Source organism: Anolis sagrei, chromosome 6 (assembly GCF_037176765.1).
Source record: "Anolis sagrei isolate rAnoSag1 chromosome 6, rAnoSag1.mat, whole genome shotgun sequence".
Taxonomy (NCBI): Eukaryota; Metazoa; Chordata; class Lepidosauria; order Squamata; family Dactyloidae; genus Anolis; species Anolis sagrei.
The window spans coordinates 105,574,752-105,596,063 of record NC_090026.1 but is presented as its reverse complement, the minus strand read 5'-3'; the positions used below and the strand labels follow the sequence as shown (position 1 = coordinate 105,596,063).

The 21,312-nt window shown below is 41.3% G+C and overlaps 1 protein-coding gene across 1 annotated transcript in view; it reads left to right on the top strand.

The window, feature by feature from the left end:
* RSU1 (Ras suppressor protein 1) overlaps positions 1-21,312 on the top strand; it is a 102,157-nt gene that overhangs the window by 19,099 nt on the left and 61,746 nt on the right. Inside the window, exons 4-7 of the mRNA XM_060782339.2 lie at positions 12,307-12,427; positions 15,743-15,861; positions 17,274-17,356; positions 17,673-17,787. Of these exons, the coding sequence (XP_060638322.1) occupies positions 12,307-12,427; positions 15,743-15,861; positions 17,274-17,356; positions 17,673-17,787 (438 nt within the window). The remainder of the gene's footprint in view (positions 1-12,306; positions 12,428-15,742; positions 15,862-17,273; positions 17,357-17,672; positions 17,788-21,312) is intronic.

Below are 21,312 nucleotides of genomic sequence, written 5' to 3'. Positions count from 1 at the left end.
AAAGTGCTGAAGTGTCGGAGGGATATGGGGTTAAAATATAAGTCCAGTGTGCGGTGAGGGTGATCTTAACTCTACTAAAGTGCTTCTGGGCTTTGGTGGTAGGGTTCCTAATCTGAGAAGGCACATTGGAACAGCCAGGTTTTCAGGTTCTTTCTGAAAACCGCCAAGGTAGGGGCCTGTCTGAGATCTTTCGGGAGGGCATTCCAGAGGTGGGGAGCCACCACAGAGAAGGCCCTGTCCTGTGTCCCCACCAAACGCGCCTGCGACACGGGCGGGATCACGAGCAGGGCCTCTCCTGATGACCGGAGTGAGCATGTGGGTTCGTAGACTGTGATGCGGTCTCGCAGGTAGGGTGGTCCCAAACCGTTCAGGGCTTTGTAAGCACCTGCACCTTAAATTGGGCTCGGAAAATAAACGGCAGCCAGTGGAGCTCCTTAAACAGAAGGGTTGACCTCTCTCTGTAATGGGCCCCTGTTAGCATCCTGGCTGCTGCCCGTTGGACCAATTGGAATTTCCGAGCTGTTTTCAAGGGCAGCCCCACGTAGAGCGCATTGCAGTAATCCAGTCTAGAGGTGACTAAGGCATGGACCACCCCGGCCAGATCAGCCTTCGCGAGGTACGGGCGCAGCTGGCGCACAAGTCTCAGTTGTGCAAAAGCCCTCCCGGCCACCGCCGACGCCTGAGCCTCAAGCGTGAGCGATGAGTCCAGGAGGACTCCCAAGCTGCGGACCTGTGGCTTCAGGGGGAGTGTAACCCCATCCAACACAGGTTGCCACCCTATACCCCGGTCTGGTTTGCGATCGACCAGGAGGACCTCTGTCTTGTCGGGATTGATCCCACAGTTCCCACTTTGCCTGATATAGATGGGCTTGAAAGCAGCTATTGCCAGTCCTAGGTTGGATAGGTTTCAAATATTAATATTATGCCCATGTAATTTGATGGCTTACAATAATGGTGCAAAGTGTTAGTAGACTTAATCCATTTTGTGAACGCATGTGAGTTAAATGCTTAAATGGTTAAGCCTATTCAACTTGCTATCCAATCCATTCTATGTTGTATGAGAATAGAGGCTGGCAATCTCTTTGCACAATACATGTGTCAAAACGTCTTTCATTTGTGAAACTAAAAAGGGGATCCTTTTTCCTGAAGCTTAGTATAAAATCAATAACCATATTTTAAGTCAGTCTACATGTTGAAGGGATTTAGCAAATATATAATCTTCTCAGGAAAAGAAAAAAAAATCATCCTGCCTTGGTATGTAAACCAAGAACTGGGAAAGGCTTTATTATGGATTTCATTTTGAGAGTCCAGGTTAATCTATGTACAATGTTTCTTGTTGAATCAGTAACCATTTTTTGCTGAAGTACTCTAAACTGGTTCCAGAAACTGGCCCAAGACATGTGACGAGGAGACTTCATTGAAGCTAAGCAAATAAAACTCTGGGTAGCAATCATTATCATCATGTTTTTTTTCTCTAAAAAGAGACACATAACAGCTGACGACACTGAAAACGGTATAAGTGACTGAATGAAAGTGTCCTTATCAAAAATAGTCAAATTCCATCTTATTTCATCTAGTTTCATGATGAAGGAAAGTAGACAACCAATCAACAGGTATTGCTGTGAGTTTTCCAGGTTGTGTGGCCATATTCCAGAAGCATTCTCTCCTGACGTTTCAACCTGACGTTTCACCCACATCACCCACCGGAGCCCCCGGTGGTGCAGTGGGTTAAACCCCTATGCGGCAGGACTGAAGACCGACAGGTCACAGGTTCGAATCCGGGGAGAGGCGGATGAGCTTCCTCTATCAGCTCAAGCTCCTCATGTGGGGACATGAGAGAAGCCTCCCATAAGGATGATAAAAACATCAAATCATCCGGGCGTCCCCTGGGCAACATCCTTGCAGATGGCCAATTCTCTCACACCAGAAGCGATTTGCAGTTTCTCAGATCACTCCTGACATGACCAAACCCACATCTATGGCATCCTCAGAGGTTGTGAGGTTTGTTGGAAACAAGGCAAGTGGGGATTATATATCTGTGGAAAGTCCAGGGTGGGAGAAAGAACTTTTGTATGTTTCAAGCAAGTGTGAATGTTGTAATTGATCACCTTGATTAGCAAAGAATAGTCTTGCAGCTTCAAGGCTTGGCTGCTTCCTGCCTTGAATCCTTCATTGGGGGGTGATTAGCTGGCCCTGATTGTCCCTTGTCAGGAATTCCCCTGTTTTTGAGTGTTGTACTTTATTTAATGTCCTGATTTTAGAGTTTTTAAAATACTAGTAGCCAGATTTTGTTCATTTTCATGGTTTCCTCCTTTCTGTTGAAATTGTTCACATGCTTCTGGATTTCAATGCCTTCTCTGTGTAGTCTGACATGGTGGTTGTGAGAGTGGTCCAGCATTTCTGTGTTCTCAAATAATATGATGTGTCCAGGTTGGTTCATTAAGTGCTCTGCTATGGCTGACTTCTCTGGTTTAAGTAGCCTGCAGTGCCTTTCATGTTCCTTGATTCGGGTTTGGTGGGGTACCTATGTACATTTGTCCATAGGTGAATGGTGTACAGTAAATTTCTGCAGAGGTGAGAGGATCCCTCTTGTCCTTTGCTGAACATAGCATTTGCTGGATTTTCTTATAGTTTGAATGTTGTGGTTCTTCATCAGTTTCCCTCTGCGGTCAGTGGTTCCCTTAATGTATGGTGCATCTTTGTCTTTACTCTCATGGCTTGTTCTTGGTCTTGCAGCTCTTTTGATGTCTGTGGTGAAGTATCCATTGGCCTGTAGAGCCCAGTTTAGGTGGTTTGGTTCACCTTGGAGGTAGTGGGGTTCACAGATTCGTTTTGCTTGGTCTGTCAGGGCTTTAATTGTGCTTCTTCTTTTCTTTTCTTTTAACTTGGATGGTGGTTGGAGTTTTTATGTAGGTGTCTACATAAATACTCCAGAGGTATATAGTCATGGACGTTGGCTCTGTATATCTATAGTTGTGTTTTGTTCCACCATAATGAGGAAAATCTAATGACTATTTCTTTACTTTTATATATACCATAACCCTAAAAGTTACTTTGTCATTCAACTCTCTTCCTGTGCAACAATTTTCAGTGAATCCTATCACTTTCTCAGGAAATGTAGCATCACAATATTTAATCTTCTTCTACCGGCCTGTTTGCTTCAAGCTTTACTCATTATTTTTAGTAATGGCTAACTCTGTACAGTTTTCTGAGTTTGTATTTTAAAAAACTTCATCATGCTGGTTCTTTTCACGTATTTAACAGAAATTCATGAAGCTTTCATTTGCAGTGAACAGATCCTGTCCATAATCCAACAGGCATTTCCTCAAACTAATGAAACTGTGCAGTCTATACATTGGTATAGTCTTTATGTGCAAGTTTTTTTGGAACTGTTCACAGTTGCACAAAGGCACAGATGTTCACATTCAGTTGGTATTCACAAAAACAAGATCTTACATATGTAAAGCATGGTAATTTTCAAAGATATATTAGTCACTTAAAAGGAGGGAAAGGGAGGGAGAGAAAAATGTAGCTGTACCTTTAAGATTGATTGGTTTGTATTATACCATGAGATTTCACAGATTACACACCAATGGCTGGATCTACACGGCCATATAATCCAGTTTCAGAATGCAATTAACTGCTTTGAGTCTAGACTGCTGTATAATTCAGTTTAATGCAATAACTCTACATTCAGAAACTGGATTACATAGCGGTGTAGATGGATCCAAAACTAACTACCCTCTGTTAAAACCTGAAAAAACTGTATCACCTCACTCAGTCCTTTGAAAATTTACAGCACAAGACACCATCTACATCTTCTTGGATCCTACTACATTCAATCCCACTCCCACAACTGTGTAAATATACTTTATGACTGAGGTTTTAATTCCACTCAGTGCTGCATCTGAAGAAGTGGATTTATATCCACAAAAGCTCATTAATCATAAAGGTGTTGCCACAAGAAAAGGACAATGTTCATGATTGAACTGGAACATGAAAACCATACATTTTGCCAAGAGCAAACTTCTCTAAACATGCTTTCTGATCCATATTTCCTGAACTACATCTTGTAGATCATAGTGGAGAGAAGTTGCATCTAGATTTCTTCCTGGTTCTCTGAGAGATGTGCAATGAATTGACATGGAATGCAGAGTCTCACTTTTGAAGCAATAGCTGAAACACCATTATTTGACCCATGTAATTTGAAAAGTTTCAGAATGAAGATTGGTAGAGGTAGGCCGAAGTGTCAACTTTTGTGTGGAGGGACTGTGACTTTAGCTCATTTCTGGTTCTCAACACAAATCACTTAGCTCAGTGGTTCTTGAGGTCTTATTAAAAACAAAATAGGTCCCTCAAACATCATATTTGCCTATGGTTCTTAAAAGCTACTAAAACTTCTGTCTTGGTTAAACTGAGTTTTAAGTTGCTCGTCATTTTGTGTGTGTGTGTGTGTGTGTCAGGAGTGACTTGAGAAACTGCAAGTTGCTTCTGGTGTGAGAGAATTGGCCATCTGTAAGGATGTTTGATGTTTGATGTTTTACCATCCTTGTGGGGAGGCTTCTCTCATGTCCCCGTATGGGGAGCTGGAGCTGACAGAGGGAGCTCAACCTGTTCTCCCCAGATTTGAACTGCTGACCTGTCAGTCTGCAGTCCTACTGGCACAAGGGTTTAACCCACTGCACCACCGGAGGCTCCCAGTTGCACATCATTACCTACTTACTTACTTACTTAGGCGATCCCTCGTTTTCTGAGGAGGATTGTCTTCCAGTGTTCTTGTGGGTCCGTATGTGTCTGTGAAGCTCTATTCTTGCTCTGCATCTTCTTCCGCAGTGAGGGCATTGGTTTCCAGGTGGAAGGCGGTCTCAGTCGGGGTTGGCTTGACGTGCCTTCCTCCTGGCACGCTTCTCCCTTTCGCCCTCCATTCATGCCTCTTCAAATTCTGCAGCACTGCTGGTCACAGCTGACCTCCAGCTGGAGTGGTCAAGAGCCAGGGCTTCCCAGTTCTCAGTGTCTATGCCAGAGTTTTTAAAGTTGGCTTTGAGCCCATCTTTAAATCTCTTTTCCTGTCCACCAACATTCCGTTTTCCGTTCTTGAGTTTGGAGTAGAGCAACTGCTTTGGGAGACGGTGGTCGGGCATCCGGACAAAGTGGCCGGTCCAGCTGGAGTTGGTGGCGGAGGACCATCGCTTCGATACATCATTAGCTACTGTGTTATCCGTACTGGACCTCAATATACTGAATCTACTATGCTTTGGATTGAGATGACAAGAGAGAGAGCTGGGTATCAGCCCATAGTATAAAAAGGTACATTTCTTTAATTTCCCCTTTGAAGTTAGGAATGTAAACAAATTCCTAACTTCAAAGACGAACTTAAAGAAATGCGATGGTGATCCCAAAAGTATCTCTCATTGGTCCACAGCAATGCATTTGCTCCTAAGCAAAGTATCTGTTCTGGAGGAATGAGCATTCAAATGTATTTGGGGGTTTCTTGTTAAGAGCTTAACTACCTAAGCGTAGTTCTCATATGGATATTCTCCATGAAGTGACTCTTGACCTTTATCGAGTAGAGCTTTGCCAGTTGTGCATTTTCATCATGTTATAATTGTGGGCTTCTCTGGCTACCCATTTTTCAATGCTTTAGAAGTACACAATGACAATGTTAAAAGCAGCTCTTATTCATTGGTGCTCAGAGCCACTTGGATATGTTCAGTGAAGGTTGTGTATGTAAATAAGTATGTATGGATTTTTTTATGTAACACAAAAATATTTATTTGCCAGAAATGCATGAAAGGGCCCTTCAGCACAGGCATATAACCCAGAATATCAAGGCAGATAATCCACAATATCTTATTTGAACTGGTTTATCTGAGTCCACACTGTCATATAATTCAGAACAATGTACATTTTAGACAGCTGTGTGGAAGGGGCCTTAGACAAGGGGTTTAGCAGATTCCAATATGATACCAAACATCCTTCCACAGTGCATTTTAATGCGATGTCCCTACGCATTCAGGAGAAACAGAATTTTCCAACTTTATTTGCAATTAAACTGGTGCAGACTGTGACCCAAAGCTTTTATTATCCTGCAGAGTGGATTGAAAGGGAGCATCCAGTTCAGCGAATGCATCCCGAGTCTGCATAACCCAGCCTTAATTCACATTTACAATAATTTGTCCTTTTAAATTGGACTGATTTAGTGAGGAGAGTAAAATAATCCCTCATCCTGTCAAAAAGGCCAATACCTGCAGAATGAGTTTAATTACATTAGGGAGTGTAACTTCCAGAAAGGTTGTAGCCTGCTTGCCTGTGTTGTTCTTGGGTTGCAGGGAAATTTCTCAAGTTCTTTTGCTTGTCTTCCATAATTTAATGTATTGTTGAAGGCTTTCATGGCCAGAATCACAGGGTTTCTGTGTGTTTTCCGGGCTGCATGGCTATGTTCCAGAAGCATTCTCTCCTGGCATTTTACCTGCATCTATGGCAGGCCTCCTCAGAGGTTGTGGGGTCTGTTGGAAACTAGGATGGTTGGGTTTATATATTTCCCACCCTGGACATTTCACAGATATATAAACGCCATCTTCCTAGTTTCCAACAAACCTCACAACTTCTGAGGATGCCTTCCATAGATGCAGGCGAAACATTAGGAGATAATGTTTCTGGAACATGGCAATACAGTCCAGAAAACTCACAACAACCTCTTACGAAATTGTTCAGAAAGTACCTGGATGCCTTGCATGCCCTGTTAAGCAGTAGAAGGGATTATCAGCAAACAAAATGCATCATAAACCTTCCTAAAAGTTTCTCATTACTGCCTTTGGATTTAAATGTGCTTAGCCTTGCTAACCGAAAGGTTGACAGTTCGAATCTGGGGAGAGGGGTGAGCTTCCATTGTTAGGCCCAACTTCTGCCAACCTAGCAGTTTGAAAACATGCAAATGTGAGTAGATTAATAGGAACTGCTTCTGTGGGAACAGCGCTCCATGCAGTCATGCTGGCCACGTGACCTTGGAGGTGTCTACGGACAACGTGGCTCTTCAGCTTAGAAATGGAGATGAGCACCAACCCCTAGAGTTGGACACAACTAGACTTAATGTCAGGGGAAACCTTAACCTTTAGCCTTGCTTTAATTGTGTCCTACGAATGCTGGAGTACTGGGTTTATTTCTGAAGGCCAAAAAGAGAGCACATTGAGTGGAAAATCCTAATCTAAACAAATGTACGAGTATTTCTAGTTGATGCAAAATTATTTAGACTGGATGCAATTGTGTGTTGCTGTCGGAGATGTACAATTTCTTGAAAATTTCAAGCCGGGGGGGGGGGGGTTAGAAAATGCGGTCTTCGCAAGACCTTGCACATCATGTTGTGGAGGAATATGTTTGGCAGAATCCCAGGCTGCATTCCTGGATCTAAAGATGTTCAGTAACATTTAAAAGTTCTTTTCTAGGAAAAGTCTTACGTTTGCTTCGAAATCATTTAGGGGGAACAAAAGGCCAAGCAGTAATATATAAAGAGATTCTGGCTGAAATCCAATTACTCATTGCAGTTAGAATGGCAAATCAACATTTACACTCTGTTCCTGAAGAGGATACCCCTCTTTGATATCCTTCCATAAGCAAGTGAAGACCTTTTAGTATTGGCAGGCCTTTGGAGACTTGATTGCTCATTGGGGAAAGGACTTGTGATGATGTGTTGTAGCTTTGTTGTTTTTCTTTTTCTTTAATGGACATGCTATTGATATTTCAATTACATTTTAATTTTGAACTTTTAACTGTACCATTTTAACTTTTTAAGCTGCCTTGAATCCTAGGATTGGCGGAAAGGTAGATAGGTGGTGAGAGTGGCTATCCACTGCTGCAGTGAATCCTGTCTGGTTGGAATTAGTAATTGGGTTTATGCCTTTATCTTAATTTATTCCTCATTCTGAAATCACATCTTTCTAAATTTTTGGCAAACAATACATTTTGGGGAGTGGGCGTATGATATACTTTTTAAAAACTCTGAATCAGTGTGTTTTCATCTCTAGTTGCAGTAGATTTTGCAGTCAGCCTCCGCATTTACTGCGGTTAGGAGCACAGGACTTCTGTGAGAAAGAACAAGCACAGGTTCAGAAATTGCTATTATTTTTAATCTTAGGGAACACCTCCCTAGGAATTTCTAGGTCTCTTAACACAAAACCTATGGAAGTTGACCATAGAATTGCATTAGAAGTCCTAGATATTCCTAGTGATATGTTTCTTCAAAAAATGTCTAGGTCATTCAGCATGACTGGAGAAATTTGACCTTAGGGTCACACTGGAGGACCTAGAAATTCTGAGAAAGAATATTTTTAATCAAATCCATGAATAATCAAATCTGCAAAAGTTAAAACCTCAGCATGGAGGAATAACTGTACTTTGGTTGCAATGTTTGCTAATTGCTTTCATCCCATAAATCAGTGGTTCTTAACCTGTGGGCCGTGGACCACTAGTGGCCTTCAAGGATGAAAATCTGGTCCGTGAACCTTCTTCCTCTTTATTTTATTTTATTTTATTTATTACCGCTCCTTTCACACCACCTGCCACTACTTCCCTGTTGCTGACCATGGCATATGTTCAGTATCGGAAACTAGAGCTGATGTGGTCTATCCAGTGCAATTTTCTGAATCATCCCAAACCAAATCTAAAGTTGACCAAAATCTGGTTTGTAACCCTTTTGGTACTAATGTTGGAGAGTAGTACCTGGTCAAAGTGGTCCCTGTTCAAAAAAAAGGTTGGGAACCACTGCCATAAATGGAATATTTTCTAACTTAATCCAAACATTTTATGCAGTGATTTTTCAGTTCTGCAACTCATGTTGTGGCTTTTCAGTCTTTTCTACACTACCCTACCACTAGTTTACAGGGCACAAAGGCCATAGTGGGGAGGAAATGCTGACTTCCCAGTTTCATGTTTACTAAGGAAATAATTGGATCCTGGCCTTTATGAGGTAATGAGGATGCTTGCCTCTGAGGATGCTTGCCATAGATGCAGGCGAAACGTCAGGAGAGAATACCTCTAGACCATGGCCATATAGCCCAAAAAAACCTACAACAACCCAGTGATTCCGGCCATGAAAGCCTTCGACAATACATTGAATATTTGCAGATTTTATTATTCGCAGATTACTGCATTTGGCACTGCCTCTATCACTATCCCACACTCTCTAGGAATACGTTGGTCCTCCAGTGTGATTATATAGTCAACTTTCACTGGACATTAACCATAAAATTGCACTAAAAACCTATACATGCCCAGAGAAGTGATTTCTCAGGGTTTTCTTTTTTAAAAAGCAAGTTTATATTGTTTTCCCCATGCCCCACTTTCACAGAGATTGTGTGCCCTCAACCCCCTACAAATGTAAAGGACTGGTTGTACTTGTATTCTACTATATATTTTGCCCATGTGGTTTAAAGGCATTGGAAGAGATCCACTCTTACGCTAGAAGGTATCTTCTCTCAAAGGCCAGCTTCAGAAATTATCCAACTGTATTTACTGCCGAAACTTTAAATATGCAGTTGCTTAATCTACAATGCTGTTAGGCGATTTGATTTATGATCTCACTCAATTGAAATAAAGGCTACAAACCAATTATTCCTAAATATTTCAACATCACTAAATGAGCATACATTTTAGGGATTTGGTTTTAAGTGGCTTAGGGATCAAGTTAAAAGATAGTGCTGTTTCCTGCGGTGACAATACAGTCAAAAGCTTGAATATATGCAGCTCACAACACATGAATATTATTTGCTTGCTTAGATTTTGCTGGAGCAACTAAAAGAGAAAATTAAACCCATACTGTTTCTTAATCTTTATCGAAATAGTAGCATTCATATCATGCAGGCAGGCTTTTTTTGTATTCATTGAAAATAGGCACACATTGATCTGTTGCTAATCTGATGTAACTTTTTTTTTTGCTTATATTGGTAATAGCCCTTTCCTTCTGGGATGTGAATCAAAATTGGTTCCTTTTAGCAGTTTATTATTTATAGTTGAGCATAATTTGACTATCATGTACTATTTTAAAATTAAATGATTATTGAAAATGTCTGCCAAATATTACACTCTCAATGTACTTAACCTCGGTGAAATTCAAATAACTATGAATTTAAATCTTACATTATTATAACATTGAATTACTTAGACAACAGTGCAAAGCAGTTCTGTCCTATAGAGTCACTCTGTCTGAAAGTGAAAACACAAGGGGAAAAGCATTAGTTCTACAAATCAGCCAGCTGGCATGAAAACAGTTCAGGTGGCCTGATAAAGCAGGCAGCTGCTTCTAGGTGACAGCTGAGTAAGACTCAAAGCCAGGTAGTCATCCAGCAATGCAAAACTGGATTCCAGTGGGGAATGTGTGGTCCACAGGTCATATATGTTTCCAGCTCCTAATGGGCTCCTCAACCAGCCAAAGACACTTTGAGTCCCTAGACCATGTAGAAAGACCCTTTAAATGCTTCTACAGGGGATTTGGTGGCATTATTAATCCAAGACTATCTCTCCAAACCCCCCTTATTCCCCCTTCAACATCTGAACCAGATGGTAAAAGCCCTGGAAACTAAATCCTATGAAGAATGATTGAGTGAGCTGGGTATGTTTAGTCTGGAGAACAGAGGTGATATGAAAGCCACCTTCAAATATACGAGGAACTGTTGCATGGAACCTGGAGAAACCTTGTTTTCTGTTGCTCCAGAGTATAAGCTACAAACCAGTAACTTCAAATCACAAGGAAGAGAATTCTAGATAAATATTAGGAAAAGGTTCTTGAAAGTCAGAGTTGTTCTGCGGTGGAGATATCTCCAGGCATTTAGGACTTTAGTTAGACGCGTCCTGGAGTACTGTGTCCACTTCTGTTGAACTCTACAGTTATTTGACATGGCTACATATGCATTTCACATACACACAACCTGTCAACTCACACACAAATGTGTTACAGCTCCCTGGATTGAACTTTTAAGAACATTTGCGTAACTACAGTGATCATGCTTGTCATCTGGCATATAGAGGTGGCACAACTGGTAAAGGTTTGGGGGTTATCCAAGGGTTCAACAGGATGAAGGCCCAGTATTTCCTGTCGCTTAGCACTGACTCACTTTTCTGACCACTCTGTTGTGTTGCTTGATACCAGATTCCTTACACCACTTTGCAAGTAGAATTGACCCTCTGGGTCCACAGCTGAAAAATATTCAGAAAGGAAATCTTGATTTTGCCATTTTATATAAGGAACACCACTGTGTATAGTGGGAGTTGAGCATCCACAGATTTTGGATCCAAAAGGGGTTCTGATACATGAATACCTGTATATGTAGACCAGTAGTTCCCAACTTTTGTTCCTCCAGTTGTTTTAGACTTCAACTCCCAGGAATCCCAGCCAGCTTACTAGCTATTAGGAATTGTATGAACTAAAGTCCAAAACACGCAGAGAACCAAAGGTTGGGAACCACTGATGTAGACATAAGCCTAACCAATCGTTAGTTCCAACTGCACTAGATCAACAGCATAAGTGGAAACATAGTAAGTAAACACTTACATAAGCTTTATTGATTTAATGGGTTTCCTCTAGTTGGAACTCACAACTGGATCTAGCCTTTTGTTACATCAAAGCACAAGAATTGTTTTTCCAGGTCAAGGATAAATCCAGGCAGCGGATTGTTAGAAGCCACTATTTGTTGGGGTCTGTCAATAAGAGATGTTGTTATGTGCTTTCAAGTTGTTTCTAGCTTATGGTGGTCCCAAATCTGTCACAGGGTTTTCTTGGCAGAATTTGTTCAGAAAGAGTTATGTTTTGCTTTCTTCTGAGGCTAAAAGAATGTGCCTTGCTCAAAACCACCCTATGGGTTTCTATGGATTTTTCAAATCCTGGTCTCTAGAGCTGTAGTCGATTACTCCATGCTAGTTTTCCAGTAAGAGGTGTGCTGTATTTTTAACCATTAACATTTTAAACTATTATTTAATTTGCCTTTCTACCCTTGTGCCGGCAGGACTGCTGACCAATAGGTCAGAGGTTCAAATCTGGGAAGAGTAGGTTAAGCTCCCAATGCGGGGATGTGAGAGAAGCCTTCCACAAGTATGGTGAAATATCAAACATCCAGACATTCCCTGGGCAACATCCTTGCAGATGGCCAATTCTCACACATCAGAAGCGACTTGCAGTTTCTCAAATTGCTCCTGACACAAAAAATACCCTAACAATTTCTAATTCCTTTTGTAGACCTTCGTAGTCCCCAAAAATCCATGTGCTATGCTTTGTGTACCCTTAACTTGTTTGTGAGAGTATCGCCTTTCTCTTTACAGCTGTGCCTCCAAATGTTGCAGACCTGAGGAATTTAGAAGTACTTAACTTTTTCAACAATCAAATTGAAGAGCTACCAACTCAGATCAGCAGCCTGCAGAAGCTGAAACACTTGAACCTTGGGTGTGTAACAGTTCTGGCTTGTTGTATATGCTTTCTGGAGAACCCCTGAAAAAATCCTTAGTTTTCTAGCAGAGTTTAAATCCTGAAGGCCCCACAACAGTCCTGGTGGGCTGGAGGATGCTGCAAGCTCTGACCTTAAAAGGTAGCTTTCTACAAACTCTGCTTTCCTTTGTTTGTTCAAGAATGCTTCTCTACTGGTCAGTCATGTTCTCTCTCATTCCTCAAATAAATTCAGAAACAGGGGGGAAAGCCCATTTTTCACAAGTGGCGGAGCCTCTGACCTTTTGTGCTGGCGTGAAAGCAGAAGTATATTATCTGTCATAACACTACAAATTTGCTCTTGCAGCCTTGCCTCAAGCCAGTGTCTTCCAGAGGTGTTTTGGAAGTATGTGCTACCATTACAAAAAAAAAAAAAAAAAAAAAGGAAATAGAACAGAAATTAAGTATTTGAGTTTTCCTCCCTATTGTTTTGCCCTTTTCCCATACCGTTTTCTGATTCTTTAAATTTGAACATCAGCGTAGTGGCACGGCAGCAAATAATATTTCAGCTTTGCCTGCTTTCCATTCATTTGTGCTCAAATATTCATCTTGTTTTGCATTCACAGCTGTTGTAGATACGATCCTTACAGAAAGAATGGAGCCCTTATATAGGACAACAAGAATGGCAGTGTGAATTACTACATTATATATCCCCTCCATACTTGAAGGAGGCTGGACTATTGGTACATTTTGGAGGGTTGTATATTGGTTTTCTAGTATCATTCAATGAGTAAGTGGTGGAGAGGTACATTCATTCTGCTTACAGACAAAATGCAAATCCAAAATTATGTTTGTAAAGTACCATGTACAGCAGTGTTTCTCAACCTCGGGGTTGGGACCCCTGGGAGGGGTCATGAGGGGTTGCCAAAGACCATCTGAAAACACAGTATTTTCTGTTGTTCATGAGGGTTCTGTGTGGGAAGTTTGGCCCAATTATCTCATTGGTGGGGTTCAGAATGCTCTTTTATTGTAGCTGAACTATAAATCCCAGCAACTACAACTCCCAAATATCAAGTCTATTTCTCCCAAGCTCGACCTGTGTTCACATTTGAGCATATTGAGTATTTATGCCAAGTTTGGTCCAGATCCATCATTGTTTGAATCCACAGTGGTCTGTGGATGTAGGTGAACTACAAGTCCAAAACTCAAGGCCAATGCCCACCAAACCCTTCTAGTATTTTCTATTGGTCAGGGGAATTCTGTGGGCCAAGTCTGGTTCAATTCCATCATGGGTGGAGTTCAGAATGCTCTTTGATTGAAGGTGAACTATAAATCCCAGCAACTACAACTCCTAAATGACAAAATCAATACCCTCCCAAGCCTACCAGTATTTGGGTGTATCTGGTATTTGTGCCAAACTTGGTCCAGTGAATGAAAATATAGCCTGCATATCAGATCTTACTTACTTACTTACTTAGGCGATCCCTCGTTGGCCGAGTAGGATAGTCTTCCAGGATCAGAATTCTTGTGAGTCTGTAGGTGGCTGTGGAGCCCTATTCTTGATCTGCATCTTCTTCCACAGTGAGGACATTGGCTTCCAGGTGGAAGGCAGTCTCGGTCGGGGTTGGCTTGACGCACTTTCCTCTTGGCACGTTTCTCTCTTTCACCCTCCATTCGTGCCTCTTCAAATTCTGCAGCACTGCTGGTCACAGCTGACATCCAGCTGGAGCGATCAAGGGCCAGGGCTTCCCAGAGCATATCAGATATTTACATTACGATTAATAACAGTAGCAAAATTACAGTTATGAAGTAGCAACGAAAATAATTTTATGATTGGGGGTCACCACAACATGAGGAACTGTATGAAGGGGTTGTGGTGTTAGGATGGTTGAGAACCACTGACGTACAGAATCCCCAGCTCCTAGTTAATACTGATGGTAGGATTCTGGGATTCTTAGTCCAAAAATGTACCTTTTCAAAGCTCTGAGCTTAAACATCATGTTGTTTCTTTATTCTCACCCTAAGTGTATTTCTTATTCTGTCCAAAAGATTCAGAGCAATTTAACATGGCTGGAATCCAAGATGCCATGTGTCATGGTGGATGGGTTTTCAACAAATAGAAGCTGAAAAGATATATAGAACTAATTGCACAGTTCTTTGGATCTTAGCCCATGTATATCTTCCTCTCATTTTAATGTTAATACCTCTGTAAAATTGGTTAGAGTGAATCATATAAATTCTCCTAACACTACCATACAGATAAAGCCTGTTATGAAAACTGCATATTTTTCAGATCTCCTTAACTTTGGCAATCAGTAAAGATGGAATATTCATTCGGTTAGCTGCTGTTTCCTCTCTCCTACACATCTTCATCACTGAGCAGTGCTATCATCCTATCTCACCATGTTGCTTCCTTAATGCCACCTTAGTGCATTTATGATGTTACACATAATAAAGGAACCTCAAGCATCATGGGATGGTATTCTCCTGCAATGATCAGGGAGTGGAAACACTTCTTTGGATATGTTTTCTTTCTCCATCTCCTTTCTTTCCCGTATTTTTCTCCTTCCTTCTTCTCATACACATGTCACCTTGCTTTCCCAGTGGCATTACAGAGGGCCACTTCACCTAGCATCAACCAATCCAGTGATATCACAGAGGGCCGCTTCACATAGCAACAACCATTGTGGGTTTGTTGTTGTTTTTTTATTCAGTCACTTCTGACTCTTTGTGACCTCATGGACCAGCCCATGCCAGAGCTCCCTGTTGGCCATCACCACCCCCAGCTCCTTCAAGGTCAAGCCAGTCACTTTAAGGATACCATCCATCCATCTTGCCCTTGGTTGGCCCCTCTTCCTTTTTCCTTCCATTTTCCCCAGCATTATTGTCTTCTCCAAGCTTTCCTGTCTTCTCATTATGTGGCCAAAGTACTTCATCTTTGCCTCTACTATCCTTCCCTCCAATGAGCAGTCAGGCTTTATTTCCTGGGGCATGGACAGGTTGGATCTTCTCACAATCCAAGGCACTCTCAGAATTGTCCTCCAACATCACAGTTCAAACCCATTGTGAGACATACATACATACATTGTTTGAATTTTATACAGATGGATTCTTACATTATTTGTATTGTTGCTGTTTTCCTTTTTTTTGTTTTTTTGTTTTTTAGATTCTTTTGAGGTTGACTTGTCTTGCCGTGCAACATCTAAGCAAAGCACAGCCAAGTGGGCAGCCTGTGTGAATCTGAAAAACAGGATAGACCATATTTATTTTGAAGGAACTTATTACTACCCCGTTATCCCAAATAACACTAATTTTACAATATTCTTTTATTATTAGGATGAACAGGCTGAACTCCTTGCCACGAGGATTTGGCTCCTTACCAGCTCTGGAGGTTCTGGATTTGACTTACAATAACTTAAATGAAAACTCCCTGCCTGGAAACTTCTTCTATCTAAGTAAGCAATGATTTGCTTTTAAAAGAAAAAAAAAGAAAAAAAACATTAAAGCATCCTGAAAAGTTGCTTTGCTTTCTACAGGTGAAATATATTTGGGAGAGGCTGAACTCTAAAAAGTATGTCTGAAATATATGCCTCCTATACCTTGAATATTTCTGCATAGCTTGGAAGTCTGTATCTTTTGATCTACAGTCACCTGATAATGGTAGGAGTAAGTGAATGGCCGGGGGCATTGTACAAGCTGCTGCTTTGGTCATATATTCTTGATTTTTATTCAGTGTTGCACTGAGCTAACACTTCAACACATGCTACAGTCCCCTAAGACTGTTAAACAGGTCGCACCATGTAGGGGAAAGAAATGCTGACAATTAAGCCATGATCTGTTTTACTTGATATTTAATTATATAAATGAATCCTCAGTCTACCACAGGGGGCTAAAACATACTTATGCCTTCAAGTACTGACCCCTATCAAGGATTACACCAGGTATCTCTTGGCAATAAGTATGCAATCCTTTACATTCCTTACCTATTCCTCTACATGGCATCTCTCTGAAGGGGTACCATGTTGGAGGCATGCATTACAGAACATAATGGTACCTAGCATGCTCACAGTGCACTCTGGATGTAGCTGAACTACAACTCCAAATCTCAACGCCAATGCCCACCAAACCCTTCCAGTATTTTCTGTTGGTCACGGGAGTTCTATGTGCTAAGTTTGGGTCAATTCAATTGTTGGTGGAGTTCAGAATGCTCTTTAATTGTAGGTTAACTATAAATCCCAGCAACTACAACTCCCAAATGGGAGTTGTCCAACCCCATCAATATTCAAGTTCGGGTGTATCGGGTATTTGTGCCAGTGAATGAAAATACATCCTCAATATCAGATATTTACACTATGATTCATAACAGTAGCAGAATTACAGTTATGAAGTAGCAACAAAAATAATTTTTATGGTTGGGGGTCACCACAACATGAGGAACGATATTATTGGGCCACAGCATTAGGAAGATTGCGAAACACTGGTGTGCACGGACGCACTATGTGGGTGCATGAGGCTTATAAATGCAAAATAAGATAATGACTAGAAGCTGGAAGTAATAAATGTATTAGCTTCTGTTCAGCAGGCTTCTATTGAAGTTGTGTGTTGCTCCCTGATCGGGTGTAATGTCATAGGAATTGTTAATTGTGTCAGTCTTGTTGGATATAGATGTTTTCCTGAACAGACCCAACACTACAATAAGCCAGTAAATCTAGGTTTGACCTGCTTGTTATTATTGTGAGCCTTGGGTATGTCAAAGGCTTTTCACCATGTCAGGGTTATTAATCAAACCTGACACTACTTTATTGATCAGGCCTCAAACGGTTGGGTTGTATGCCACTCTGTTTATATATTGCTGTTTAATTTGCAGCCACCCTGCGTGCACTCTATCTAAGTGACAACGATTTTGAAATCCTGCCACCAGATATTGGGAAGCTCACAAAGTTGCAGATAGTAAGTAATTTATCTAAATTCTTCAGGCGGGGAGGGGGGAATCAATTCCCTTTTGCAGCCCTTGTAAGAGTAGAAATCAAGTCAATTTGCACAAAGTCGTGGGGGTTTTGGAGGAATAAGCTTCTACACCTGGTATTGCCTATTGTTAATCAGCACACACTTGTAGTTAGATTGGGTGAATTGAATGTTTAGGGTGGGATAAAGTGGCAGAAAGAATCCGTCTCCCCTAGACTGTAGGTGAGATATGTATTGATAGAATTGGTTCTGATAACGTTATGTGCATTTCTGTCTTTCCTTTTTTTGTTGTGTTTTAAAGCTCAGTCTTCGGGATAATGACCTTATATCACTCCCCAAAGAGATTGGTGAACTCACCCAGCTTAAAGAACTCCATATTCAAGGGAACCGTCTTACCGTGCTGCCTCCTGAACTAGGTGAGATGCCTTCATTGTTAAGGGGAAAATGACGAACATTTGCAGAAATGCATGGCTTTTGATAACACCAGTAATAATTTGATAATGCAACAATAAAATCTCTCCACTGGCTGCCAATTAGTTTCTGGGCAGGTGCAAAGTGCTCTTTGTTACCTTTAAAGCCCTACATAATTTGAGTTCAGATTACCTGCAGGAGAGCTTTCCAAACATTTCATGCTGGCAACACACTTTTTAGACATGCATCATTTCACAACACAGTAATTCAGTTTAACAAACAAGAGGTTAAACCAACTTCTTATAAGAGATGTGGACACATATATAAATTGTAATAACGAAATGCATAGAGATACATTAAGGGACTGCGATGGCACAGCGGGTTAAACTGCTAAGCTGCAGAACTTGTTGACCGGAAAGTCAGAGGTTTGAATCCGCGGGACAGGGCGAGCTCCCGTTGTTAGCCCCAGCTTCTGTCAACATAGCAGCTCCAAAACAAGCAAGTGTGATTAGATCAATAGATACCACTTAGGCGGGAAGGTAAAGGCGCTCCATGCAGTCATGCCAGCCACATGACCTTGGAGGCATCTACAGACAATGCCCTGAAATTTAGCAGTAAATGGGATTATCAGCAGACAAAATACATCATGCAAACCTTCATAAAAGTTTCTCCATTGCTGCCTTTTGATTTCAATGTGCTTAGCCTTGCTGAACAAAAGGTTAACAGTTCAAATCCTGGAAGTGGGGTGAGCTCCTGATGTTAGACCCAGCTTCTGCCAACCTAGCAGTTTGAAAACATGCAAATGTGAGTAGATCAATAGGTACCACCTTGGTGGGAAGTTAATGGCGCTCCATGCAGTCATGCCGGCCATATGACCTTGGAGGCGTCTGTGGACAATACCAGTTCTTTAGCTTAGAAATGAAGATGACCACCGCCACCCAGAGTTGGACATGAGTAGACTTAATGTCAAACTTTACCTTTACTATGGAGATACTCATATATATATATATATATATATATATATATAAAAAACATGATGTATTGCTTGTCTCATATACACTCTGAGGTTTCTCATTACCTTCATGCAACACACCTACTCACTGGCATGTTGTGACTCACAGTTTTGAGAGCTCTGACCCACAGGATTGCTTCTTCCCATATAATCCACCCCATACTTTCAGGTCCTCTGAGGAAAATTTGCAGCCAGAGACCTTTTTCTTCAGCCACCCCTAGACTGAAATGACCTGCCAGAAGGGGGTTGTCAGCTGAATTTAAAATAGCATTAAAAGCCAATATCTTCTTGCACATCTATGCAGATGATTTTTAAATTACAAATTTTGAACCAACTGCTTTGATATATATTCATTTCATATGCTCTCGTAAACTGATGTTATGTGATTTAACTGATACGATGAATTGTATTTTGATCTGTTGTTCTCTCCCTCAATCCATGGGAAGAGTCATATGAGAAACAAACAAATATCATCTTCAACCATAAGGATGTCTAGTAATGCCTTCAAAATAATGAACGAATTGCACCTTCAATTTTTGTTGGTGGAAACTTATGAATATAATCCCCTTTAGCAAATATTTGTGAGTTAGTGAATAAAACTGCTAGCCAAGACTAGAGCCAGACTTTGTATTTGACAAGAGTTGCAATCCATATTGCACTAAGTGAATTTACGTATTTCCTTTTTATACGTCTTATTCAACCAGTCATATCAATGTCCATTTTACTAATGAAAAATTGGTTTCTTTTGCTTAGCTAAAGGTGGGTTTGTGTTCATAGAACAATCATTAGAAGGCATGATCATCAAGTTTGCAAACGACACCCAATTGGGAGGGAGAGTCAATACTCCAGAAGAAAGGCCAGAATTCAAAATGATCTTAATAGATTAGAGAGATGGGACAAATGCAAGATATTCCACTTAGGCAGAAAAAATGAAATGCAAAGATACAGAATGGGGGACGTCTGGCTCAACAGCAGTACATGTGAAAAAGATCTTGGGGTCCTTGTGGACAGCAAGTTAAACATGAGCCAACAATGTCAGGCTTTTGGACAGAAGGCATAACAGCACTTTGGATGTGGAATGGGACTGGAATGGCTATATAGTTTCACAATAATTATTTTAATATGCTTTTAATTTTACGTTCTATCTACCTCACTACCTCTGAGGATGCTTGCCATAGATGCAGGCGAAACGTCAGGAGAAATGCCTCTAGAACATGGTCCTATAGCCCGAAAAAACCTACAAGAACCTAGTTCTATCTGTTGTTTTAAATTGTTGTTATATTGTTGTATTTATCTGTATGTTGTGGCATTGAATTGTTGCTGAGTATAAGCCATCCTGAGTCCCCCGTCCCCATTCCCCCCCCCCCCCCCCCCGCGAGTGTTGAGAAGGACAGGATAGAAATGCTGGAAATAAATACGACGGTAAAAAAGCCAATGGGATTTTGGCTTGCATGAATAGGAGTCTAGTGTCTAGATCCAGAGAAGTCATGCTACTCCTCTATTCTGCCTTGGTCAGACCACATCTGGGATACTGTGTCCAATTCTGGGTACCGCAGTTGAAAGGAAACGTTGACAAGCTGGAATTTATTTATTTATTTATTTGTTGTGTCAGGAGCGACTTGAGAAACTGCAAGTTGCTTCTGGTGTGAGAGAATTGGCCATCTGCAAGGACGTTGCCCAGGGGACGCCCAGATAATTTTATGTTTTTATCATTCTTCTGGGAGGCTTCTCTCATGTCCCCGCATGAGTAGCTGGAGCTGATAGAGGGAGCTCATCCGCCTCTCCCCGGATTTGAACCTGCGACCTGTCTGTCTTCAGTCCTGCCAGCACAGGGATTTAACCCACTGCGCCACCGGGCACTCCTACAAGCTGGAATGTGTCCAGAGGAGGATAACTAAAATGATCAAGGGTCTGGAGAACAAGCCCTATGAGGAATGGCGTAAAGAGCTGGGCATGTTTAGCCTGAAGAAGAGAAGGCTGAGAGGAGACATGATGAGAGCCATGTATAAATATTTGAGGGGAAGTCATAGGAAGACGGGTGCAGGCTTGTTTTCTGCTGCAATGGGGACTAGGATGCAGAACAATGGCTTCAAAGTACAGGAAAGGAAATTCTACTTGAATGTTAGGAAGACCTTCCTCACTATGAGAGTTGTTCATCAGGGGAACTCTTTGCCCCAGAGTATGGTGGAGGCTCCTTCTTTGGAGGCTTTTAAACAGAGGCTGGACGGTCATCTGTTGGGGCTGCTTTGAATGTGATTTTCCTGCCTCTTGACAGGGAGTTGGACTTGTTGCCACATGAGGTCTCTTCCAACTGTATGATTCTATGATTTGTATCCAAGCTGAAATTCCTTAAAATTAGGCATCATTGTTTGTACTATTCTGTCATAGATTGTTTCTCAAAGCAGGAAGGCACAAATAGTAAGAACATAGCTTTTTGTCAGTTGTCTTTTAATGCAGTAGCTTAGAGTAATGGGTGGGTTACCAGGGTGTTTGTCTCGAGCATTGTTCCTCAAAATAT